Here is a 27,392-nt window from a genome sequence, read left to right as displayed (position 1 = left end):
ACAACTATTTTTCTGAACATTTCATTGGGAGGCCTAGTGGATAGAGCACTAGATTGGAACTCTGAAGACCTGGGTTCTATTGTTGGCTCAGCCATGGGCCTTCCGGGTGATCTTGGGAAAGTCATTTCATTGGGTCCTGTGCCTCAGTTTCCCCATTTGTAAAATCGGGATTCTTCACTTTGAAAGAGCTAGGTATTATTATAAACTAGTGAATCTCCCCATTCCCATAGCAATATGGACATTGACTGAGCAGCCATTCTGCAAACTTCCAGGCATTAATGTCCAGAAAGAGCAAAAGAAAAGGAGCATGAAAATGGTTCATCAACCAGATGTGTGATCAGTCTAAACAGACATACATTTTTTGGAGTTGCATGAGGTTTAGGTCTGGTTACATCTGAGGGGAAATCGGACTACATAAATAATCCTACTTCGCACACACAGTTTTCATTTTTAGGTCTCATATTGCTTTACGTAGTCAGCAAAGTGGCATTAGCCTCATTTTACAGATGGGGAAAATTAGGCACAGACAGGGAATGTGACTTACCCAAGATGATCCAAATGAGACGGGGACAGATGCAAAACTGAAAGCCACATCATGACACCTAGCCCGGTCGTCCACCCTCTGATCCACACATAAACACTCATAAATCTCTCTTGTGGAATCATCTTAATGATTTTGGCAGCTATATTACTCAGAAGATTTAAGACTTGTCTGTAACTTGAAAAAAAAAATCTAAAACATTAACTCCTTTAAAAATCATATTATTCAGTCATACCGCATTTTTATGAAGCAGTAACTCCAGCCAAAATCCCTGCGGCTGTACTGGCTTAGCAGTGTTCCTTATTCTGGCTGCCAGAGCCTGCCAAAAACCTTTCTACTACATGCCACTGGGTTTACGCTGTTATTCCTACTGGCTTTACATTTCAGGTAGAAACTTTTTCCGTGTGTGCTTGTTTTGATTACATGTCTGAAATTCAGTGGTTGTACAATAAAACCCCACACAGTCTCTTAATCGTCCCTCTGCCTTTCATAAATATTGACGTGTGCCGGCAATATGAAGTTGGTGAGGTACAAAGAGTTTCTCTATTGTGTTTCTGACGCCTTGGGCATGAGCATAGGGGCAACGCTCAGGAAACAACAGAGGCAGCAGGAACTAAAATGTCTTGGGGGAATAATTTTAAAAAGCCTATTGACTTCAATAAGAATTCAGACCCTGATTCAGCAGGGCTCTTAAGCACAGGGACGATGTTTCATCTTAAGCACAGAGCCTTAGGGACTAACTACATGCTTAAGTGCTTTGCTGAATCAGGGCCTAGGCCAATAGGGTTCTATAAAAATTAAAAGGTTCCTCTAGAAATTATGCCTAAAAGCTATGGAGAAGGATTTCCTTTCCTCTGAATTTTTAAATTATCCTAGAGCATTTCATAGAGAATTCTGTGTCCCTGGTTTAAAGATTCAATAGACGGATGATCAGTCTATCAGAATCCATAGAGCTTTTCTTGTAAAAGGGCTGGCTTGATAAACCAACTCAAAAGAACGTCAGAGCCAACTTTATTGTGATATAATTTCCTGATTACCAAAGCAGACAGAAATCTAGACAGTGGAGGAGGGGATGCTCGTATGTTTTAGAATTGATGAAATATCAGGAACTGTAGATGTATCACAGAGTGTTAGCTAACATCAACCACTCCCTTTCAATCTGCAAAATAACACATGGAGAACATTGCAAAGGGAAATCCCTGAACCTGGGCTATCATCCTTCTGCTTTGCATACCGAACCCCAGCAGAGTATAAAATGTGTTTGCCTTGCAACAGGGACACAGTACCTCTAAGGTTAAAGGAAAGAAACTTTGGCAGAGAAGACCATCTCTTGGTCACACTTGGAAAAACCTCTCTCGAAAGCAAGGTAAGGCAAATTTATGTTTAACTGAGCAGCTGGCCAGGCAGTAATAGCTGCTTGCAAGTGGAATAGTTTTATTGCTGTTTGTATTTTTTTTCCTCCTACTAAAACAGCACCGGTTTTTAAAATCGGTTCCCTGTAATGCTGCCTTGAAACCTTTACCCTCCTTGCTACAAGTAAGAGCAGTGCCACGAATGTTCTTTGAATTAACACTGTTGAAAAGATCTAAAGGAACAAGGGACTTATTTTGATCACCAATGAATGGAAAAAGAGAAATGAAGAAAGAGTGCACTTAGCCACCTCAGGAAGGCTGCACTGAGATAGTGGGACAAGACTTCCTAAAACTTTTCCGTATAAGCTGCTGCTCACAGGTCTCCTAGTCAAAATCCCAGGACGCCTCTGCTGTTCTAAGACTGAGCCACAGCAATTATATCATCAGAAGATTAAAAAAAAAAATTCAAATTAGCCTAAAAGACCAGATGCTTTTAATGAATGACAGGGTGAGTTTAGTTTTGCATCGCACTGTAATGTGATAGCATTGTTTCCAGTGTGGTAACTCTGCAGATATTTTTGTTACACACCCTTATCTTCCTCTTCTTTTTACTTTTATTAAGGGCCAGAATCTAACACCCCTACATTGAGTAGGACCTTCCAGCATTAGTAGTTGTATTCTTTTCAGCGGGGTTACTCACTGTGAATAGGGGTATCAAAATCTGGGTCTGAATTCTTACACTGAACTACTTAGATTGTGAGCTTTTGGGGGTCAGGACTGTCTTTTTGGGCTTTATGTGTACAGCGCCTAACACAGAGGCCACAACTGGGGCTCATAAATATTACCACAATAAAGAAAAAAAAAGAGTAAACAATTTATAACAGGGAAAAAAAGAACGTCTTTCTCTTTCTTTCCTTATCTTTTGACCTTCTTGGCTACAGCGCAGTCTTTGATTTGTCTTATACAGAAAACTTAAACAATGCAGTAGCTTCACTTTTACCCAGCAAGCTGCTATGTGTTCCCAAGGAGGGAAACTTCGCTTTAGGATCAAAGATGAGCAGAAAAGCCCAAATCCAAAAGGACAGCAAGACAAAATCGGGATCAGCCTGTGACAATTAATGGAGCATCATCCTAAACTCTGATTAGTTTGCTACATGGGTTATAGATACGCTATAGTATTATTGACAAAAATCTAGAACCCATGCAAGATTCCTCAGTTCCACATTTAGAACAGAACCTGGAATCCACAAACTTCACTTTCTATTTGGCTCTGGCAATCTCTAAAGTGCTGCAAGTTGTATTTTGGTTTTATTCCCTGGGGAAGAATAACTTTCAGCTGGGAATCTTTGCTTTGTTAATGACACAGGCCAGGTTGCCTCCTGTTTTCCTGCAACAGGTGTTGCCTCCTGTTTTCCTGCGAAACACAGAGGTTCAAATAAAGAAAAATATTTTTGTGACACCCAACAAACCTTCACGAAACAAAACTAAAAAAAGAGCTCTTGTGGGTATTTCTGCTAAACTTGGAACACTTGTGTTTTCCAGACCCTAATTACGCTCTGAATTTCATTTGATCTGAGCATTTTGGAACCTCATTGCAAATATGTGTTTTATCTGTGGTGTCCTAGGAATAGGCAGCAGGTGTAAAATAAAACATGTCTACAGCTTCTGATTGGCATGGAGAACCCCTCCTTTATTTGGTGTGTATTTACTACAGAATTTGGGCCCTGATTTAGCAAAGCACTGACCTAGGGAGTCCTAGGGTTTTTGCCGAGTCAGGGCCTTAGTAGCAGTTCAGCTTTCAATCATAGGCTATTAATTACAGCAGGTCCATAAATCTGTGGCATTCCCTCATCTGATTGAAGAGGGAGGTGCCTCCTTGAGCACTGTATAACCAGTGCTTAATTTGTGCCAGGATCTTGCCAGGGCTGAGCAGTTCTCTAGGCTTGGCAGTTCATAGCCCTGGTCCCTCTGGCCTTGGTGCATCAGTTATGAATATAAAAAAAGTTGCTCGAGTCCCAGCATTCATTACAATTCAAGCACCGTGTATAACCTCCTTTTATTTCCTTCCATAGCCGAAACCCCTCATCACCTAAACTAGGACTTCAGGGCTTGGAAACAGCAGGCTAATTAAAAAGACCGAAAATGATGTGCCCTTGGCAGTTCCTACTGAAGCCCCAAACCGGTCGGAAAGCGTCCCCCAAGGAGGATATAAACAATAATGTGGAAAAAGCTGTCCTGAAAGTTCACGGGTAAGATTTCTCTCCTCTCAATTTGACCCTTACTGCTTTCCTACACTCTCCCTCCTTTAAGAAGAAAAGATCCTGGGAAAGCACCATGAGGTTTCAGAGGTACAAGTAAAGAATTGCCAAAGCAATCATTTTAAAGGACAAAGTTTGAGGGATAACTGTTCCTGCGTGTCAGTTGCAGCCAAGTGACCTAGGTGAGGTAAATTTTAGTTTTCCCTTGTGAGACATACTCACATCACTGTGACATAGAACATCCTGCCTTAAACTTTCATATTTCTCTTTTTAATTGTCTCTGTTTTCTATAAAGTATATAATGGTGCATGCTATGGATGGCTAGATCCACATACGTGTGTGTTGTGGACTTCGGCCAAGTTATTTATTAACCTTGTAATTGTATTATTACCTCTGTAAAGCATTTTGGGATACAGTTTGCACAAAAGACGGTGTATAAAATAAGGTTGCACGCTTCTCAACTGTCCCTCATTTCAAAGGATTTCACCCATTTTGGTGCCTACGTTCCAAAGTTTGGTGTCTACCCCCTTCCCTGGCTCCACATTTTTCACTATTATCAGTGAAAGTTATTTACATCAGAAATAAAGAATCCTGAACCTGACTCCCACGGGAGTCACCGCTCACCAGTCAGAGCAAAGGACACACCATCTGGCCCTAAGATGGACATTTATCTAAAGGCCATCACTGCCAGTCAATAGCGGACTCTTTTGCTCCAGGATTGTCAGGCTAGCTCTTGTCTTCTCAAACCTTGCATCCACATGACAAAGGAAGAACAGAGTTCAAAAGTCAGGCCTTTTGCATGGACTTCCTTCATTTCCTGCAGAAGAAAGAAAGCCATTTGCTTAATGTGCCCGCCGCGAGGTTGGGCCTATTTGAAAGCTTCATGCAGCTATTCCCTAGAGAAAACAGATCTTCTCAACATTTTCCTTCTCTTTGTCTGTTTCTTATGACTAGTTCACAGTGGTAGCTTCTTGATGCATTTCCTTTGTTTAGTTTATAGTAGTGGTTCTCAGCCTTTCATACTCTAGGACACAGCAATATGGAAATGGTGGCCACAACCTGCTACCTGTTTCCAGTTCCCTTGAGTTGACAACACATGGCTTATTGAGTCGGGATTGTTTTCAGACACTGTGTGCCTACTCACCCCACGAGTAAATGGCAATGGGTTAAAAACTAAGCCTCTTGTACTAAATCAGATTCTGCTTATTCATTTCAAAGCTTTGCAAAAGAAGAAGCCGCCCAGCTAAATGATCTGAGCAACAAGCAGGACGAGATGCCGCGCACCATAACTGCAGGAGAGGTCAGTGAGAGAAGACAATCTAGTTCTAACTTTGGTACTGGATGCTAAGGGGTCGCAGTGACAGCTGAGTGAAATTTTTCAGCTGAAATTTTTTTGTCCCCCCCACCTCCCCGGGGAGGGGAGGGAACCACCAGATTCAGTGACACCAAAATATTTTGTGAATTCATGTCAGTGTCACCAAATTGTTCATTTTGTGCAACCCAAAACTTTTGTGTGCCTTAGGGAGTTAGATACCCACCTCCTATTCCAGTGGGATTTGAGTGCCTGACTCCCTTAGTCTCCTTTGAAAGTCCAAGCCTTTATTTACAAGCGTGTCTTATTTCTAAGACCATCCAGTTCATTGTTTCCCTTGGACCACCACAATTAACACACATTGAGAAATCCCAGTCTTCCCTGATGAAACTCTGTCGATTGGCAAATACACCAGGGATAAATTTAGTCCAATGGTTTAATGTTACATGATGAATTCAAAGATTATTTGTATTTTCTTTTTCTCTTTGCTCAGAAACCTCCGCAGAACGGCATCCAACCCATGAGCCAAATATCTGGGTGTCCGAGACATTTAAAAGTTAAAAACTGGGGAAATGGAAACAGCTTTAACGACACATTGCACCAGACAGCAAAGGAGGTAAGACCATGAAACTTTAACGGACAACTTTCCCTGGTGGGGTGCCATTATTGTTTTTAACATTTCCGTCTTTGCAGGTTCTCAACTGCAAGGCCAAGGCCTGCCAAGGAGCACTCATGAACCCCAAAGGCTTGGTGAAAGGCCCAAGAGACAGTCCAGTCCCACCGGAAGAGATTTTACCCCAGGCGATAGAATTCATCAATCAATACTACAATTCACTTAAAGAGTAAGGCCATTTTAACTTCATTCTTGAATTAATTGCTCCATCTATGGGATGTGAATGCCTCTTAGTATTCTTTCATCGTGAGCTGCGAACTGCCCTACCACACACCATCCGGTCAAAGAAAGGGACAAGAATTATGTGCTCTTAGTGAGTTAGTTGTACTAATAATATGCTGAAATGGTAGGTACTATTACCTGTAAGTCTCCACCCTCCTCAGTGAATATAAGAATGGACTTTATTGAGTGCTTTGTGCAATCTGGTTTTAACTGTCTTAACCCTCCTGAGGCGAATGCATCAATAGGCAGCGTAGAGAAGGCTCTTTTTAAAAACAGTGTTACCATCCGTCCATAAACATCCATGTATAAACAAGTCTCTCCACGTCTGGTTTCTTAGCAAGGAAAGCTAATACAGCGCTAGAGTGGAGTAACGCCCATTGAGACCAGCCTTATAATGCGGATACGGCTTTTAGTTTGGCGTTTTAAATGCCCTCTCTCTGTGTTCTGGCACCCTTTGCTCAAGGGCGGTACATGTTATGTCAGCATTTCCCATAGTTTAGGGCTTCTTGTAAAGTTACTGGCCTTCTAGGCAACTTGCTGCCATTCAGCGTGGCAGAGTCTTCTCATTCTCTCCCTATCAGGCTTACTGAGCATGCTCAGGGGAATTTCCTAGCATCATAAAAGATGGCTGTATCCTATAGTTCTCAAAATGGAGAAGGGAGGGTGATTTCACCACTTTGGGTGAACATGTGGGAAACGCTGGAACATTTGAGTCCATCTCAAGTGCCACCATTTCCAGGCCTTAGGAATTAGTAAATAAAAGTTTGATCCTATAAGATACTGAGCAACTCCTGAAGCCAATGGGAATTAAAGCTGCTCAGCACATCCAGGGCTTACTCAGCACTTTACAGGATCATGCACTAGGTCTCCTAGTTAGCTACTTCAGTGATGCAGATGCTCTTGAGTTTAACACACTAGTTATTTTAAATTGGCCCACATTAACTTTTATGAAAGGAGACACTGATTTGCAGCTCATTTTATAGCTGCTTCCTTTCCTCTTTTTGTGCTGCCCACACGGCACTTTTATGTCTGCTAAAGTTCTGCTTTCATGGTGACTTTATAAGAAGAAATTACTCTTTGTAGTAATCAAGGGATTATGAAATCTCATAACACCAAACAACTTCCAATTGCTTAATTGCATGGCTAGAAACAAGCACTTTCAGAAATTCCTGGCATCATTGCATCTTAGTTGCACTTTCCTTGTCGGGTCATTGACCCAGTTTGACTCTGGTCTTGTGTTTGATCCAGATGCAGCAAACACTTACGCACATGCTTACCTTAACTCCCATGAGTAATCCCATTGAAATCAATGGGATTACTCAGGGGAGTAAAGCTGATACATGCATAAATGTTTTCAGAATCACAATCTTTGTCAACTAATAATGCAGTAAAATGTACATTTGTTACCGATGACAAATTCCCACACCAGCAGCACAAACACACAAGTATGGGCCAAATTTAGCCCTGGTGTCATTTACATCAAAGGGGAGTTGAACCCACTGCCAGATGCTGAACTCAATCTACGGTACTGATTCCTGTCTCATCACACCAGCATAAGTAACGCCACTGAAGTCAATGGACCCACATTGGCACGTGAGAAGGAGATCAGCCCTAGGAGTTTTAAGGCCACATTTTCAGAAGAGCTCAGTGTCCAGATTTTCAAAGCGGCTCAATGCTCCTGGTAAAATCTGGTTCCATTTCTGAGACCTGAGCCCTTCTGAAAACCCCAGTCTCAGGTACAAACAGCTTTCATGGTCAGAAACTTGGCTCTTTGATCACACTGATTTACACTTCTCACGCACTGCCCTTGATCTTTCATCCTGGTGAAATTCAACATGTGCTTTCAGACTCTGCAGGCTATTTTCATCCTATTTATCAGCCAGCAAACCAGTTTGTCTGTGCCACGATAAATATTTCCCCAATATTGTGTCTTCATTTTCTGTGTTATCAACCTAAAGAATTTGAGAGGTTAGCATCTCAGGCCAAGAGAACTACCCAGCACCTCCTCTTTGGTGTGGAGTTTTCGACACACTTTGCTCAAAAGAAACACTTTTGTATTAAAATATTAGAACTCAGAGAGGACAGGTATCCATTAGGCCACCTCCACCATCCTTCTGCCAATGCAGGATTTTTTCCCACCCATAGATTTCCAGTGCTTTCATGGATTTTAACATACAAACCTGGAAAGTCCATATCTTCCTAAACAAGTTAACATGGGAAGCTAGGCAGAAAGAGGCAGCTTCCATTAACGTATTAAGTATCATGGAGATGGGAGCTGAGTGCTCAGAGGACTGAGCTGCACCAAGGTTAAAACATTACACTTTGCATTTCCAGTACTGTTTGCTCCTGAATAAGTTAATTAATTTGCCATTCACACGCAACAAGGACAGCTCAGAGATTTGGAGGCCAGAAGGAACTATTATGATCTGACCTCAGTTGTTATAGCAGTGGCCCTGTCTCCCTCCACACTCATGCCCTGCGCTTAGATAAGCCTTTTCTTTCCATTGCTTAAAAATACTAAGTCGTCAATTGTAACAATAGAGAAATATGGGACTTTGGGAAGAGGTGCGATGGGACGCACAGTGGCAGTTTCCTCTAGGCCACAGGCTTGTTGATGCCTGTGAGAGGTGGCAAATATTTTCACCGTTGATGGTGTATTTTGGGTAGATCGCTGTCATTTCCAAGTATCGAACCTTGAGGCCAGCCCATCTATGGATATTCTCTTGCAACATCCATTTGTGCCGAATGACAATTTGCACAGGTGCCTAAGAAAATCCTATGCCTGTGTCTGTATTCTGTGGCAAAAGCAAACCCCATCTGTCTAAATCCTCTGCTTCATGGAGGAGCCCCTTATAATCAGAGAGCTTAAATTCTGTCCTCAATTACACCCATCCACCCTCTTGACCCACAACATAGTGACCTAGAGGATATTTCTGCAATCACCTTTGTGAATGAAAGTAGTTCTGCCTAAAGCATAGCTCATTGTTTCTCTTGATGATTTTTCCTATTCTACAGGCCACAACCAGAAGAACACCAGCAGCGAATGCAATCAGTAACCGAAGAGATAGAAAAAACAGGAACCTACCAGCTGACAAAAGATGAACTCATTTTTGCAACCAAACTGGCATGGAGAAATGCTCCGAGATGCATTGGGAGAATACAATGGTCCAACCTACAGGTGAGTTACTGATTATAGAAATCTAGGGGCAGATCAGCAGCTTCTGTAAATCAGCATAGTGACATTGACTTCAACAGACTTACGCCAAGTTACACCAGCTGAGGATACGGCCTGTATTTCAGACAATACAAACTGGTTCCTCATTCCAGAGACAAATCAAATAATTGTGTATGGTTCAAAACACATTAAAAATCTGCTAAGCAACAGGAGGAAATGCATCTCCTGTACATTACAGCAAAGCACAAATACGTTTATTGGGTCCACATAGCAAAGATGAAGATGAACTCTTCTTAGATGAGATAAAAGTGAAATCCTGTATCCAGATACTAATCTAAACCATTGCACCTTAACCTTAAATTAGGATAATGAACTTCATTAGAAAAATAATTCTAAATCATCATTCCTAAATCAATTTTTTCCTGTATTTCTTCTGGGAACATATAGGTGTTTGATGCACGTAACTGTACTACAGCCAAGGAAATGTTTGAACATATCTGTCGTCATCTTGAATACGCCACAAACAATGGAAACATCAGGTATGTGCTTTTTTATTCCAACATTGGTATTCCAAACACGAGTCTTTGGATCCAGATCTGGGTTTACATTCAGAATCCCCACCACCACCCCAAAAACTCTGGAGTGTCTAGAAGTTTTGGTCCCCCCGTCTCCAGCCTTAATTCCCTCCTTTATCCTGTATCATCATTTCTTGAAGGTTTGTAAGTTGCACAGTCCCTGGAAAACGAGGGGTTTTTGCTGGGTTTTTAATTTGTTTACAAAATGTAAATTAGCAGGAATAATTTTAAAAAATAATCCAGAAGCATATGACTTGCTGTGTTTTAATGGGAGTTAATCTCTCTGGGTAGATCGGCCATCACTGTCTTCCCTCAGAGGACTGATGGGAAACATGATTTCCGTTTGTGGAACAGCCAGCTCATCCGATATGCTGGGTACCAAATGCCAGATGGCTCCATCTTGGGAGACCCAGCTACTGTGGAGTTTACACAGGTAAGTGTTGAAACAGAACTCACCATCCCACTTATCTAGCTCATCTAACAGATTTTAGATATTCATCTATCTGATTGATGTAGGTAGCTTGTTATGTGGCCCTCTATATTCAATTGGTCAAAAATACTCCACAGATCTGATCAAACTCCCATTAAGGTCAATGGAAGACTTCATTTCATACAGCTTTTTGTTCTGTACCTTTCTGGAGCAGGAGGGAGGAATGCGGGTGGGCGAAAGGAATGGGTGGAGCCTTGGCTCCAATGCACCAACCAGCACATCTTACCTAGCATTGCGGGGGGGCCTGCAATTTATTGCTATTATAGTCCTGCAGTAAATTACTCCATCCATTCCAGAGCAAGGTTGTCTCTAAGGCACGCTGCCTCCTAGGCCTACCTCTGGGGTGAGGCAATTTATGTAGTACCCCTCAATCTGGGCATACAGTGGAGCCCTACTCAAACACAGCATGGCTTTATTGGGATGGGGGAAGGTAGTTTTTAACATTAGACAGCATGTAAAGAGTTAACATGTTTTTGTCTTCAAACCCATGGAAAAAAAAACAAAACAAAACCCACTTTCTTCACTTACAGTTGTGCATCGAGCTTGGGTGGAAGCCCAAATATGGCCGCTTTGATGTCATTCCACTGATTCTCCAAGCAAACGGCCAAGACCCAGAAATATTTGAACTGCCGCCAGAACTTGTCCTTGAAGTGTCAATGGAACATCCAAAGTAAGCATGCTGGATTTAGATAATCGTATCTGTGCCGTACCTTGACTACTAAGCTATTGTTAGGCCCAGTTTATTAGCTTGTGACCTGTGGCAGGTTCCTTTATTAGTTCTTTGTTCAGGTGAAATTATGTTGAATTAACCCAAGAGATAAAAATGTATGTTAAGGCAGCTACGTTACATTGAAACGAATGTAGGATAATAGCATTTTTGCAGGAAGTATTTGGGAGTTCTCTTCTCTGTTTTAGTCATAGTCAGTCAAAAGTACATTGCTTTTAAAAAGCGTGCAGTTGAGTGCTATTGTAATACACTTGTAGGGTATGGGTCTTCTTGCCCTCAACAAGCCCCTGATTCACCCAAGCATTTAAGCAAGACTAACACTGTTCAGCAAAGCACTTGCATCCTGATTCAAGAAAGCACTGTTAGTCGGGACATGAGCACATGCTTATGTTGCATTAAAGTCATGTCCAACTCAAGTGAATGGAACTTATGCCCATGAAAGTTAAGGACTGGCCTGAATTGGGGCCTTAATATCAAACATGCAAGAAGTCCTACTGAAGTGACTCCAGGTCAAGCAGGTGCTTAAGTGCTCTGCTGAATCAGGGCCCAAGCAGCTCATTGAGGACAGCAGTCTACCTACAAAGGCTACCAGCTAATAGACTTATTCCTTAAAATCTAGTGGTACAGGTCTGTGCTTTGGGGTTGAAGGTTGAAACCCTGCTGGCGACTCATGAGAGGGGCCATTATATAGGGCCAGCTCCTCAGTTGTTATAAATGAATGTTACTCTGTTGCCTTCAGTGGAGTTATGCTGATTTACACCAGCAGAAGATCTGGTTATTGTAGGTTTCATTTCCTGCTCTACCCTCTTGCTCTCTTTGCAGAAGTCCTGTACTGTGTTACCTACTATAGCATTTGCCAAATAGCTTGTAGTGATTAGCGATGAGCAAATAATTTAGTCAGTTTCTCTCTCTCTTATTTTTCTTGTCTTGTTTATTTTGTGAAGAGACTGCAAAGAGCTCAAACATTCTTTGAGGTTATGCACCAGTTTCCTCAGCAAGGAATTCTTGATTTTCACATGGCTAGTGAAAAATTTGTGAACTTTTGCAACCCTGTGCTGCACTGCTGAGTTACAGACAGGATTGTTCCTATCTATTCCCTGATTGGCATGGGTTGTGCTCAGAAGGAGACCACAGGGGAGGGTTCTTAACTAACGGTTCAAAATGTTTCTTTAAAAAAGGTATGAATGGTTTAAGGAACTCGATTTGAAGTGGTACGCGCTGCCAGCGGTCGCCAATATGCTGCTTGAAGTGGGGGGCCTGGAATTTACAGCTTGCCCCTTTAATGGCTGGTACATGGGGACGGAGATAGGCGTGCGAGACTTCTGTGACGTACAGCGCTACAATATCCTGCAGGTAACTGTCGAGAGGGTTTTTAGTGAATCTGCGTAGAAGAGGCCAGGGAGAGCACCAGGTTTTACACTGAGCCCTGTGCAGGTTGGGGCAGGACTCTGGGGCCTTGTCTCAACCAAGTGCTTTCTTAACCATCTCACTGTTGCTAGTTCAGCTCCATTGGGAGCAGCAATGGTGGGAGAACTAGTGGTGATTAGGAAAGAGTCGTTAATGGCAAAGGCAAATTAAAAACTCTTTCTGCTTTACTACACTCATGTTATTAGTGTCGCATGTGAAGGGGTGGTTGTTTCTTTAATACTGTAAGCTCTTTGGGGTAGGGGCTGTCTTTGCACAACACCTAGCACATTGGGTTCCTAGCACATGCCTGGAGCGTCCAGATGCAACAACAATACAAATAATAATAGGGGACAGCTCCCCTTTCATACCATATAACCCAGTGAGAAACCCCCTCCCCCATATCTAACCCTTCCCCCCTCCCCCCGCACCACTCCCAAATTTTGACCCAGATTTTTGTCCTGAGGATTAAATTTGTTTTTTCCTCTTTTTTTTCCCACATGTAGGAAGTAGGGAGAAGGATGGGTCTGGAAACCAACAAACTTTCCTCATTATGGAAAGATCGAGCGGTGATAGAGGTTAACGTGGCCGTGCTTCATAGTTTCCAAGTAAGTCAGTGACAGATATACGAAGAGACAACACACACCCCGGGCCTGATTCTCCTCTCCCTTGCAACAGGTTTACAGCAATCGGACTCCAGTGTAATTGCTCCTGATTTACACTAGGCCCTTTATTTTCAGCAGTGTGTATGTGGCAGCCATTCTTCCCCTGGCTGCCAGTTAAAAACGGGATGGGGTGGGATGTTGTGGAAAAGGTTCAATCATCGCAATCTAACTTCCTAGTTAGGTGCTAAAAAGCACCATTTGATTAACAGCTTGGTTTCCAAGGACACTTGTTGAAGCCAAAACAAGTCAAAGGGTGGGCAAATGAATCAGAGGCATTGTTTAACTTGCTCGCCCGATGCTGGGGCGATAAACCGCAGGGGGGGAAAACGGTGATCTTCGGGACTATAAAGCGCGCTGCAGCTGAGCAAGTCAAGGGTCCATCTAGTACAGTGCCAGTCTCAAATGACTGTTAGCGCTGGATGCTTCTGAGTAAGGCATGAGGTCCCCTTAGTATGTATTCCACCCGGAAAAAGCCTTCTATATATAACCAGTGCAGGGAGAAAAGCAGAAGGTACCATAAAGCCCACTTGGGAACCACTGTGATGGACACGATATAAACCCCTTAGATGTTATTGCACCTATTTGTGAAGCTCCATGACATGGGGCACAATCAGCTTATGGACTTCTCTACCCAACTCTTTTAGAAACAAAACGTCACCATCATGGATCACCACTCCGCGGCGGAGTCTTTCATGAAGTACATGCAGAACGAGTACCGCCTTCGAGGAGGGTGCCCAGCCGACTGGGTCTGGCTCGTGCCTCCGATATCAGGCAGCATTACCCCAGTGTTTCACCAGGAGATGCTGAACTATGTCCTCACACCTTTCTACTATTACCAGGTAAGGGCCACCGAATGATCTCAGCAGACAACTTAAAAAAAACACAGCACAAGAGGTCCATCCTGTCCAGGGGTCATACAGCACTTCACACCACGGGGTTCTGGTCTATGGCTGGGGCTCCTACACACAACGATAATGCAAATAAGTAAGCAGGCAATGTGCTGCCTGAACTAAAAACACTGTCATTCGCACTAACTGCCAGTCGTGGTGCCTGTGAAGTAAAATTAGCTCATGGCGACATACCGTAATCGCAGGGTTTCTAATGTTGGGGGGTGGGGGGAAGGGAAATAAGGCCAGCAGTTTCTGTTAAGAAATATCATTAGCGGTATACTCCCAAATGGTCATTAAAATGCAGTTGGACACAACAGAGAGGCTGACCCTGCATTTGTGAAGTGGATGGGAGCAGGCTTGGATTTGCAGAATGGACCCTAGATGTAGATTCCCAAAGTAATCTGACTGTTTCAAGGGACGACTTGATCGGCGTCAAAGAAATTGTGTACATATTCTTTTAAGATCTCAGACCTGTATCTTATGTCTTTTTCCAGGTGGAGGCTTGGAAAACACATGTCTGGCACGATGAGAAACGCAGGCCAAAGAAAAGGGAGATCAAGTTCAGAGTTTTGGCAAAGTAAGGTTCCCAGATAAAAATCTTAAATATTATATGGGATTGAACCATGAAGAGCCAATCTATCCCATCCCAAAGTTAGGGTAGAGGCACTCCACTTCCAGGTTTTTGGTTTGTCTCATTACAGCAATCAGGGGCAATTGAATCACTTGGGTCTGGACCCAGACTACCCACAATTTGATACTGTTCACATCTGAAATGTTTGTTTAGGCCAATCTCAAATATACTCCCCTGGAGAATGCCCCAGGCCATCCTCCAAGTCAGCCTTTCCCTGTATTTTTGTAAATCAGGTCAGAATGTTTTGGTGAATAAATGACAAGCTGCATATGACTTTTCCCAGGGCTGCGTTCTTTGCAGCTGCATTGGTGCGGAAAACGATGGCGGCCAGGACCAAGGCAACAGTGATCTATGCAACCGAGACTGGGAAATCTGAGACACTGGCCAACAACCTGTGCGCCTTGTTCAATTGCGCCTTCAATACCAAGGTAAGAGTCTGTCCTTTTCCCTGAAACCTCCCTTGCACCTCTATGCAGCAAGGAGAGAAATCTTTACCCACTGGAGAACAAGAGTTAGAAGACTCAGCACTACCAGCGTCTACAAGATGTCACAAACATTCCCTGGACATTTTGAATAGCCAAGGAATGCAAGCTCTGGCCAGAGTGTATTTTTGGTGTACCTTGCAACTCATTCTTTGTTAGTCACAGACTATTGTTGCAATAGGAAACACTATTTTCCATCCTCTTTGACACCCATTTAATGGCATCAGTCAGTGAAATATCCTGATACTACAACTGCAGCACAAATTCCTATCTAACACCTGAAGTCATGCAATTCGGATAAGTGACAAATTCTCACAGTAGAGTACGACATTTATTGCATCGGTTCCTACCTGCGTCACAGGGCTCTATGCTAACTTGGTGAAGCTTCACACTTCACCTTCAACCAGGTCATTGCTGCTGTAGGTCAACCAGGTCATTGCTGCTGATTGCTCACTCAATCCATAGTGAGGATTTATTACTATATGTACAGCTCAGAGGACACAGCTGAGAGTGGGGCCCCGTATTTCTAGATGCTAGACAGGTACAAACACGGAGTCCCTTCCCTGAGAACTCAGGCCCAGATCTCCAAAGGTACCTAACTTCCATTGATTTCAAAGGATCTAGGCCTCACAGTCGAACTAGAAAAGACAGACATGCGGTGGTAAAATGAGAGGTGAAGTGACTTGAGCAAAGTCACGCAGTGGCAGAGCAATTAACAGAACTCATGGCCACTGCCCTGTATGCTAGCTCATGCTACCGCCCAGGTTGGGTCAGCAGTGACCTGAAAAGACCGTAGCTCTCGAAAGCTGGTCCTCATTTTTGCCCCATAGCAATATCTTATGCACTTGGTCTCTTCCAGGTCCTCTGCATGGATGAGTACAAGCTCAGTGACCTGGAAAAAGAAACCCTCCTTCTAGTGGTGACCAGCACTTTTGGAAATGGTGACTCTCCAGGCAACGGAAAGGTAAATTTAACAGAGAAATCTGTGTTAGAGTCTGATCCAAAGCCCATCAAACCCAATGGGGAGATCTTTGGATCTGACCTTACCCTATAGATAATGTAAAATAAAAGTATTTGTGCAACATGAAACATTTTATTTATTTTATACAGAAACTGAAGAATGCCCTGTTCACTCTGAAACAGCTGAGCAAAAAATTCAGGTAATAAAGCCTCTAATTTGCATCTGATCATATCTATTGCCTTTAATTGATCATGCTGTTCAAGGAGGAGCACTAACTTGATCCCTCCAAGACTCATCTATGTCTCTTTCTGCAGATATGCTGTATTTGGCCTGGGGTCAACCATGTATCCAGAGTTTTGTGCCTTCGCTCATGCCATTGACCAAAAGCTTGCACAGCTAGGCGCCTCTCCGCTCACCCAAACAGGAGAAGGGGACGAACTTAATGGGCAGGAAGAAGCCTTTCGCACCTGGGCAGTTAATGCATTCAAGGTAACTACGGTATATAACAGCTGTCCCAGCTGCATCTATTTTTTTCCTGGCTCTCCACCAGCTAAATTGCCCCTGTAAAGAAACTTGGGGGGGTAAGAGCTACATACAACACACAGCTACCATTAATGATGGGACCCAACTGCCCACTTCAGATCTGGATTTCAATTCCACAACATGTTGGGGATGTCGCTTTGGATCCAGGGTTTTGGTTCAGTTCATTATAATGACAGGAACCATTTGCAAGAGTGAAGGATCTACATCTAGGTTTGGATTTTTAACTCCCCGAAGTTCAGGAGTGATTTGGGACACTGTCTTATTTCCAAGAGCCCAGTTCTGCCACCTTGCGTATAGTTCCATTTCAATGGGACTACTTGTGTGGAAGGCTACACAGGGGGGCAGAAATCAGCCCTAACAGTTTTTCTAACCAGATCCTATCTCTATTAGACTGGTGTAGATTGGCAGTAACCCCATTAAAGTCAGTGAAGAAATCTATTCACATTCGGAATAAGTGAAATCAAAATCTGGTCCAGGCACTCTACTTGATATAATTACTATGATTATTTATTATTATTATTAATAATTTGTATTGTTTGAGGTAGATGCTGCACAATATTATCAGCGAAAACTAAAAATGGCAAGTTTTAACATGAATAATCTGAAGATTTTTTTTTTTTTATTTTTTAAAAAAAGACTGCCTGTGAGACTTTTGACATCCGTGGAAAAAACAATATTCAGTTACCCAAGGTGTACACCTCAAATGAAACCTGGAATCCCAAGAATTACAGGATAGCATATGACTCCCAGCCTTTGGACTTGAGTAAAGGTACCTTCTCTTTCTCTCTCTGTACCTATTCTGCATCTCACATGCTCAGGTTTTAAGGAGGAATTGTGGGGGGTGGGATAGCTCAGTGGTTTGAGCATTGGCCTGCTAAACTCAGGATTGTGAGTTCAATCCTTGAGGGGGCCATTTAGCAATCTGGGGCAAAAATTGAGGATTGGTTCTGCTTTGAGCAGGGGGTTGGACAAGATGATCTCCTGAGGTCCCTTCCAACCCTGATATTCTATGATGTAGGAATGAGATCAGCTCTGACAATGCAGGATGATAGATCTGATGTTCCACCAAGTTGGTAGAAGCAGCAAGGCCCTGATTTAGATGGGATAATACACGGTCTCTTATTTTAAGTTCGATAAGACATCACAAAAAACACCTCAGCTGGAAGCCATGTTGTCAGCCTCAGCAGAAAGGCCAAAGATTGAACGATTTTCTGTCATAGAATGAGCACAAACAGCGGTGCAGTGTGTTCTCTAAATACGGTTGTCTATATAGGTTCTCATACTTGCTCCTCACCATAGCATTTATCGTAGGGCAATTAACTACTAAAAAAGCTGGAGGTGCCCTGGGTCAAAAGCAGCTCAGGTCTTTTCCACAATTACATGACGACATCTAAAATAAATTGAATCAATAAAACTTAGATTAACTGTGGCCTCTTTCCCCTCCCCCCCCACAGCACTTGGAAACATACATGCAAAAGATGTGATTCCCATGACGCTCAAGTTCAGGCAGAATCTGCAAAGTTTAAAATCCAGGTATGGCACCTAGATCTTTTAGGTATTTTAATAATTGTTGTTGCTAGAAGTTTAAAAAAATCCTGAGATCCAAGCATGGCTGACCTTGTAGGTGTTTGAGAAGGAGATTTGAATTTCACACCATTACTCTAAACAGGCAAACACCACAAAGCATTTTGACACTAAACGTGGAATCTGACAGAAACCTTTTCTCTGATGAATTCACCAAATCCAATGTGAATTGCTAGTTAATTCAGAAAAAAGTGTCCCCTTTGCGAAAAAGGAATGGAAAAAAACCATAACTCAAATAAAGAAAAGGAGTACGTGTGGCACCTTAGAGACTAACAAATTTATTTGAGCATAAGCTTTCGTGAGCTACAGCTCATTTCAAGCTTATGCTCAAATAAATTTGTTAGTCTCTAAGGTGCCACAAGACCTCCTTTTCTTTTTGCGAATACAGACTAACACGGCTGCTACTCTGAAACCAAAAACTCGAATAACTTGTTTGTAATCTTACTGTCATGCAAATTGAGCCATAACAATGCACAAACAAGCTGAAAAGGACGAGTTATAGGCATTTCCAACAACAATATCCGTGTTAGAAATAGAATCCATAAAAGACTTCCCAGTATCCTCAAATAAGCCCCTTTCTTCTTCATTCTAAATACAGTCTTCGTACAGGAAGCCATCTGGCTTAGCGAGGCAAACCATTCAGCCTTCACTGGTACAGCATGACCTTTCCAGTGGCTCATCTATTTGGGTTCCTGCATGCTGATCAGCAGATCTTGAAGACCTCTCTCATTTTGATTAAGACGCTTGGCTTAACCAGACAGTGGTTTGAAGAAGTCTCCATAAATTAACACCAATTAACCCTCGCCGACTGCCACTTTGAAAGTGTATTATTCTGCACTGTCAGAGGGAAATCCTGTCAACATAACCATGATTCATCAGATCTCATCTTCTTATATTTCAGTCGTGTTACCATCCTACTTAAGCTTTCCTGTGAGACTAATCAGGAAGTGCACTATCTGCCGGGAGAACATGTCGGGATTTTTCCAGGCAACCAGCCAGAATTAGTCAGTGGCATCATTGAGCACGTTAAGGATGCACCACCAACTGATCAGACCATCAGACTGGAAACCTGCAATGATGGTAAGTTGGCTGTACTGCAACTCCAGGGCAATGGATGTTTTACAGATATTTTCCATAAACCACCGCAAGAGTTTTCTTTTAAAGCAAAAAAGTTCACCGAAATGCATTAAATCAAAATATGTATTCATTGGGTTCTTCTGTTGTCTTCAGAAAACAGAAGAGTCGGTTCTTAGGCAAGAAGTGGTTGCTGCTAAGGGTTTTACTCTGTAAACTCCTAATTTTTAGTTATTCTTTGATGCTAGGTTCTGATTTCAGTCACAGTGAAGAAAATCCACAGTAACGTCACGAGGGCTAATGGAGTGATCCTGGATTGACACAGTAATGGAGATCAGAACCTGGCTAGTGACTGTAATTACGCTAATTGATACAGGGTGTTCATTACTACATAACATATAATCAGTCTCCTAAAAGAGGTTTCCATGTCTCTCCCTGCTCTGTTGCAGAAGCTTGCTAAATGATAGCCTTTTTGCAGGGAGGCAGTTGTTTAAACAGTTCCCTTTGTTTAAAAGGAATGTTCTATCATCTTCTGTGATTCAGTGCATATACAGAAGGGCAGATCCTCAGCTGGTGTAAATCAGCTTAGTGTCATTACAGCCTTTAACAAGCAAATTCCTCTAGGAACACCTTGCACTGCTATCCCATAGCTTTTGGCGTTGATCACCTACAATATTATCTTTCACTAGGTTTGTTTCCTTAGTAGACATTCCTCTCAACTGAGGTCTATGTTCTAGATGTGATACATGGTTCACTGCGTGCAGTCTCCTTTCAGCTACATTGAGATCTGCACAGCACTTCCAGCTGACAGACTCCTTGGAAAGTGTTCTCAAGTGTTCCTTACATTTCCAGGTGGCTACTGGACAAGTGACAAGAAAATTCCACCCTGTACACTTTCCCAAGCCCTGATGTATTTCCTTGATGTCACTACACCACCCTCCCAACATCTGCTAAAAAAACTCTCCCGGCTGGCAACAGAGGAAGGAGACAAACACAGACTGGAAGTCTTATGTCATGTGAGTGTTTGGACTTGACTTATGCCCCTCCACTGCTGTGATGAAGGCTATAGAAATGCATGTAATAATGAAGAATAGCTGTTTTCCATTTGCTGTGTAAGCTGCATTATTCCAAGACCATCCTTGATAATAGGAAGGATGATCTTATGGCTAAAGCCCAGGAGTGGGAATCAGGAAATACTGTATGAAAGACTTCCCACGGTATGAGATTTCCTGAGTGATTCTGGACAGGTCACGTAGCCTGTTTGGGCCTCTGTTGAAAGAGTATAACACTACTACTTCCTTGTCCCCCAGCGGGGTGGTGAGAATTAATTCAGTTAAGGATTTTGAAGTCATCAAGTGGAAGGTGTTATCCAAGAGTGCTGGCAGACAGTTTGGTAAAGCAAAGAGAAGGGATTTATGAATCTTCAACATGGAAATAACCAGCTGAAAGTTCAAGGTCCAGATGAGCGTCTGTTGAGTTCAACAGCGGCTCAATAGCTTTCAGGATCAGAGCATATGGATGTCTGGCAAGATAGGGCTGGGAAAAAAAACAAAAACAGGCTCCCCCTTCTACTTCCACATCCAGGCCCAGTCAGCGAAAACAACCTCTGGGACGTATTTCAGAGCTTCTAATTCCAGACGTTAAATAAAAAAAATCCCAACATTTTCAAACAACTCAGTCTAAGTCGCGTTCTAAAGCGGACTAAGGTTTGAGGGAGTCTCCTTTTATCTGAAGCTTAGCAAGCAATCTTACTCGCTTCACTAGCTTAGCAAGCAAGCCTGAAACTTATTCCATAAGTGACCTTTCCAATATCCCTGCTCCTAACCCCAATGAGACTCAAAGCTCCTTTTTCACATTTGTGGCTGTGTTTGGCTTTCAGAGTTTAGAGGAGTACAACAAGTGGAAGTTTTTCAACAGCCCCACCATTTTGGAGGTACTGAAAGAGTTTCCTTCCACCCAAGTCTCCACGTCTTTTTTACTGACTCAGCTGCCTTTGCTGAAACCCCGGTACTATTCCATTAGCTCCTCACGGGACATGACGCCCAGAGAGATCCATTTGACAGTTGCAGTGGTCAACTACCGGACAAGGGGTAATTGTTACTTACATTTATTCTTTGGTTCAATGCAATTTAGGTGGCACAATGATTAAGTAAACTGGGTCCACCATACAGTATAAAACATACCATTTTAGCTAAGAGTGTATACTGTACTGCTGCTCTCAGTCGATACGTGCAGAATATAAATGGATAATGAAAATTTGCGGTCTAAATAGGGAACATTACTGTTGGACTGGTAATATCCTGCAGCTAATCTTTGGTTTTCAGTTAGTAGACACCAATTTATTTACACACCAATTTGTTTTTATATCAGTTCAACTTCTACAAAAAGTACTTGATGGTTTGGTTTTGGGTTTTTTTTGGAGGATTCATAGATGCATTTTCCCTTCCTCCTGTTAGATGGTCAAGGTCCTCTGCACCATGGTGTTTGCAGCACATGGTTGAATACGATAGCTCTCCAGGAGACAGTCCCATGCTTTGTGCGCAGGTGAGTGTACATGTCCTGTACCACGCCAATGGGAAAATATCAGTACTTAGTTCAGCTTCGTTATAACAATCTCTAATAATATCCATACTTATTGCAAGGCAACATGGTCTAATGGATTGATCAGGAGGCCAAACACTCCTGAGTTTTTACCCCTCATCCAACACTTTGTGACTTGACCCTATGCGTGTGCTTCCACTAAACAGGGGTAATAACACTTCCCTACATCAGAGGGGACTGGGCAGGATTAGCCTTTTCACCATGCCTTGAAAATAGAGAGCCTGATTCTCCACGCTCTAAACACCAGATTTACTCTGGTGTAACGCTGTTGATTTCAGTGTAACAGAGTGGAAATTCAGGCCACTAGCGATAGATAATTGGTAAGCATTATTCAGGGAGCTTGGTAGGAATGGATTTACCCCATATGATGGTTTTCCTAACCACATTCTCGCATTTTATTGACATCAGTGCCAGTGGATTCCGGCTTCCGAAGGACCCCGCCAAGCCCTGCATTCTGATCGGCCCCGGGACAGGAATTGCTCCATTCAGAAGCTTCTGGCAGCAGCGTCTCTATGACTTAGAAAAGAAAGGTACAGTGGGAATTACCCCCAGGAGGAGCCCTGTCCCCCCAGGGACGCCATTCATCCAGAAATGTCAATTGCATGATGCTGTTTTCACTAACTTGACATACAAGCCGCATGGAATTCATCCTCATAACTCAGCAATGCGGGGCGCTGTGGGTGGACGTGAAAGAGCGTGATGCGGGTGGGGGGAAGGGGGAAAAATGTACAAATGCTGTAAAAATGTGTGCTTGGAAGTGGTAGCCCTGAGCAAGGAACACTGCAGACATCACCAACCCAGGAAGAGCTTTGAGAAGGATTTCACGTTAAAAAACACACACAACCAATAACCAATACCCAATACCCCTGCCTCCTTCCCACCCTCTTTGGGATGCCTGATAGCAGAGAGCAGACCACAAACATCTCTGCCTCTTTCACAGGGGCTTGTAGCATAGAGAGAAGGTTCTTTGTGATCTTACAACCCTTTTCAACAAGCAACCGGAATTTTGCGGTGTTCCTGCCTGGTCTTATAAAGACAAGTTGAGCTTCTGCCAGTGACATTTTGTACTGTTAAATGATGCTGCAGATGCTTAAAGCAGAACCTCGCTCGCTCGCTCTTTCATACATACACAGTGGTAAAAGCTGGTTGGAAAAGAGGCTCCTGTCCTTGCATGACTAGCTGCTGAGACAACGGGGCCCTCTGTTGCCATTGTAATTGCAGGTAATTGGGCTAACTTTCCAATGTTGGTTTCAGGAATTAAAGGCAGCGGCATGACATTGTTGTTTGGCTGCCGGCAGTCAGACATGGATCATCTCTACAGAGAAGAAACTCAAGAAATGAAAAGAAAAGGAGTGCTGAAAGAGGTCTACACAGCCTACTCCCGGCAACCCAGCCAAGCTAAAGTAAGCTTCATTCCTCTGCCCTCTAGAAAGGGGGATACAGATCCCCTCCTGCCCCAAGCTAAGGCTTGAGCACTGTTTAAAGTTTTCCTTTGAAAGGGTTCAATATTTTGTTTCTATGTCTCGTGCCTGAGTGAAGAATGCCATTTTCTTCAAAGGAATGGAGCCAATCTTGCCCTTGACTTCAATAGGAGCAAAGTGTATCTATCTAAGCTTTACATTATTGCCCTGTAGAAGGAAGAGAACAGGCGTATCCAAATTCAAGCTTCAGATGGAAAACTGTCTGTGAAGCTAAAACTTGTTCAAAACCCCAGCCCTAAATGCCCCAGACAAGTTCAGACCTGCACATTGTACCTGTTGGGGAAGATGTTGACCCCAGCTCTCATTATTTTGCCATTTGTCTCTGAAATGGTGCAGCCAGAAAGACAGCAGAGCAGGCACTCTGGGAATTCCCCCTGCTGAGCAGAATCATTGGGTGGCAACCTGTGGCACCTAAGCAACCCTCTCTCCAACTGCGGCTATAGGAGCGCGTGCCTGGCATGTCCCTATGCCCTGACAATCCCCAGCTAGCTGAATGGTTTACTGGGGCTGTGGACAGCTGGTGTAAATTAGAGCAGCCTTCAGGCTGCTCTAACTTATGTAAGGGACTGGCCCAGCCTCAAGATCAGGGTAGTATAAAAGGTGGCTTAAAGCCATTTCTCCCCTCTGCTCTTGGGCAGACTATAGTTTGACTGGACTGAGGGAGTCAGAGCCTTAACATGGCATGATGGGGTTGTGTAAGTCTACTCCAAATCTAGATCACCCATGATCTCAGACAGCATTAAGTGGACCTTATTTGACTTTTTCCCCCCTCTCCCCTCCCTCCTTAAGGTCTACGTTCAAGACATTCTTCAAAGCAAGCTGCAGGCAGAAGTGCACCAAGCCTTACATGAAGATGAAGGGCATTTGTATGTCTGCGGGGACGTGCGCATGGCCAGGGACGTCTCCCAGACCTTGAAGGAGATGTTCACAAAGAAATTGAAGCTGACGGAGGAACAGGTTGAAGACTACATCTTCCAGCTGAAGGTAGGTGTAGAAGCCAGATGTGCATGCTCACCACCGTCAGGGTTGAAGCTAAAGAGTCCTGCGTGAGTTAAACTAGACTTCAGTGTAGTTATCGAGATGCAATGGAAAGGGCAACAATTATAGCAAACAAATTTGTGTACGTAAATTTGTCAGACATTCTGAATTAGAATGCAAGGCCGGGTGATTTATTTCAATTTATATAAGGTACCTGTTGAGAATGCTCAGGGTGCATGTATAGATTACAGTATTCTACCCCTAAACTGATTTGCAATATCCTGCCCCACTTTGACCCTGGACAGCCAAAGGGGCAGGATTTGCCCATGAATAGCTATAAAGTGGCTTTGCAACATGACCCGAACCTCAACATTGTCAGGCTCTGTTGGCCCAAAGGGGACGGGCAGTGAATTTGAGAAGGGAACGAACACTGCACACAGACACTAGACCTGCTCTGGGGGCTGCCTTGTGCTGTTGGAATGGTGCAAAGTGACAAGAGTTACAACGTTCAGCTTATCCTTGAGCTTGTAGGATTTTTTTCTCATCACCAAAAGTTCACCATCACTAGTCAGTAGAACAAACCCAAACGAACTGAAAAACGAGCAGCCAGTTTGTTAAATAATGGGAAGCCAGACTGATGTTTTTGTTCTGTGTCTCTGATTTTTACAGAGCCAAAAGCGATACCATGAGGACATATTCGGGGCTATGGTTCCACACGAGGGCAAGAGAAATGCAAGCGCTTTGAAACCCACCAGCCCAAGAACCACTCAACAGTTAATGTTTTAGCCAGCATTTGAACGTATGTGATCATTTTCAAACAGCAAGGGGTCAAATTCTCCTTCCAATGCATGTCAAGGCACGTACATACATTTGCTGGCAGAATTTGACCCTCAAAAGTTTAGCCTTAAGGAAAAGGTGACTTTTTAATGTAATTAAGCCTTTTACTATTTATTTGTGACTTCTTTTTAATGTCTATTTTATTATAACCTTGATCATAGTTCAAGTGCAACTTATTTTTTAATGCACCTTAGGAGAGGATAAATGCCTGTAGTTTTTATTTAAATACAGAAGAAGATCTGCTCACAAGGGAAATATAGATTTTTTTTAAGTGATTTAGAATAATATTTTTGTGCAATGGATTGTGTGTGTGTGTGTATGTATTTATATGGATTTGTTTTACAGTGTATATAATACCCCTTTAAAAGGAAATCACTTGACGGCTGCGTTGCTTTTAAATGCTGGTCATGCTTTTCTATTTGTAGCAAAGTTCACATGAAGTAATATAATCATTCTAAAGTTGAAATATTTGTTGCCTGCAAACGAAGAAGTTGCAAATCCTGCTTCATAGGATGGCACTCGGATACATCTTGCTGCTGTTATAGAGAACATGTCAACGAGGCTCAAAAATACATAAGCACTTTGTATGTTTTAAATTCTGTATTCCCATTTGACCGACACTGTGTTATAATAAATTATGCCTTTATAGTGAGAATACTCTGTGCTTGTGGACTAGATTTGAGTGTGTAACACGTTACTGACTCAAGCTTGCAAAGAGATCTGTGTGGTTGAGCCCCTGGACTTCAGCGGGAGCAGAATTGGGCCCCACCGAGTTTAGGGAACCCCCTCACCCAGGCAGAATGCTCGTCTACATGACATACATGCTTGGCTTACCCACGGTTAGAACATTCGTGGTATTGCGAACCCCAAACTTTTTTCAAAACAGCACGTGCCAGGCTCCAAAAATCACGAGACTGTCTTCTAAAAACACCACAACACGATTTAAAAAAAAAAAAAAAAATCTTATTTGCCTTCTGGTTTTTAATCCTCTTGGGTACCTTCGGGCCCTATTTCCAAGCTTTCTCCAAACCCGTGGGAGCTATAAACTTAAGAAAAAAAAATTAAAGCTTGAAGTGAGATTTTCATGTTACTGCTTGCCTGAAGGAGCTGGGACTTTATGAAAACACCAAATATTGTGAGAGTCAGCAACCATGCATTTAGCATATACACTGCAGTAGGAGACATTTAATGACTAGGGCAGAAAGCCTGGTGCTGCTGAGAGATTGAAGACCGACAGTACAGGCAAAGCATATCAGACAGAGGGCAAACGGAGTAACAAATGAAGGTACATGGCAAGTACTGCGTCCAGCTGGTTACCAAAGAGACACAGGACCATCAGTATCAATTCAGAATGCTTCACCCAGCAGGACACAAGTTGTCCACTCAGTCTTTTTTAGGAGACCTCCCCCCTCATTTATTCTATGGAGGCTATCAGTCACTTTTGCGGCAGGGCAGGGCCATTTTTCCCCCCTGCAGAACTCACCTTCAGGCAACAGAGTTCTCCCTCAGAATCCAAATTCCATTCTCAGTGCCACCCAAACATCAGCTGAGTCACACGGGCATGAAGAATCAGAGAACATGGCACTAGGCCACCGAGCTCCGGCATATTCCCTGTCCTGAGAGGAACAACATGGAGGGCAGCCTAAACCCAACCCTTTCTCCATGCCCCTCAGGAGGTGAAGGGGCTCTCTCTAGAATCCCTTCTTGTCTCCCTACCTTAAGGCTTTACTCTCAGCTTGGTGGGGCGTATGTGTCAACCACCATTCTACAGCAACACATCATAATCCTTTGATTTGCTTTTTAAATGCTTACGTTTACTGCTGTAGTTTAGAGAGTGTCATATACCACTCATTCGGTGTACATCCATGGAACAACTCCATGATGGAGTTTACATCACCATGAGAGCACAAGGTAGTGCTGTGACTGAAGTCGATGT

At 43.0% G+C, this 27,392-nt stretch overlaps 1 protein-coding gene across 1 annotated transcript; it reads left to right on the top strand.

Annotated features, from left to right (window-relative positions):
- The first annotated feature begins 1,833 nt into the window (after window positions 1–1,833).
- Window positions 1,834–26,103, top strand: NOS2 (nitric oxide synthase 2). Its single transcript, XM_073315043.1, has 27 exons — window positions 1,834–1,907; window positions 3,966–4,142; window positions 5,370–5,451; window positions 5,957–6,079; window positions 6,157–6,305; window positions 9,374–9,536; window positions 9,981–10,072; window positions 10,400–10,541; window positions 11,129–11,268; window positions 12,504–12,678; window positions 13,236–13,337; window positions 14,039–14,233; window positions 14,779–14,861; window positions 15,199–15,343; window positions 16,257–16,361; window positions 16,508–16,557; window positions 16,673–16,847; window positions 17,538–17,670; window positions 18,356–18,434; window positions 19,387–19,565; window positions 20,412–20,575; window positions 21,439–21,649; window positions 22,016–22,103; window positions 22,569–22,690; window positions 23,415–23,563; window positions 24,431–24,625; window positions 25,289–26,103. Exons 2-27 carry the CDS (start codon window positions 4,036–4,038, stop codon window positions 25,403–25,405), a joined length of 3,465 nt encoding a protein of 1,154 aa, XP_073171144.1. The 5' UTR covers window positions 1,834–1,907; window positions 3,966–4,035; the 3' UTR covers window positions 25,406–26,103.
- The last annotated feature ends 1,289 nt before the right edge of the window (window positions 26,104–27,392 follow it).

Source organism: Lepidochelys kempii, chromosome 17 (genome assembly GCF_965140285.1).
Source record: "Lepidochelys kempii isolate rLepKem1 chromosome 17, rLepKem1.hap1, whole genome shotgun sequence".
Lineage (NCBI taxonomy): Eukaryota > Metazoa > Chordata > Testudines > Cheloniidae > Lepidochelys > Lepidochelys kempii.
The sequence above is the reverse complement of the archived record's forward strand: the minus strand, read 5'-3'. Positions and strand labels throughout refer to the sequence as shown.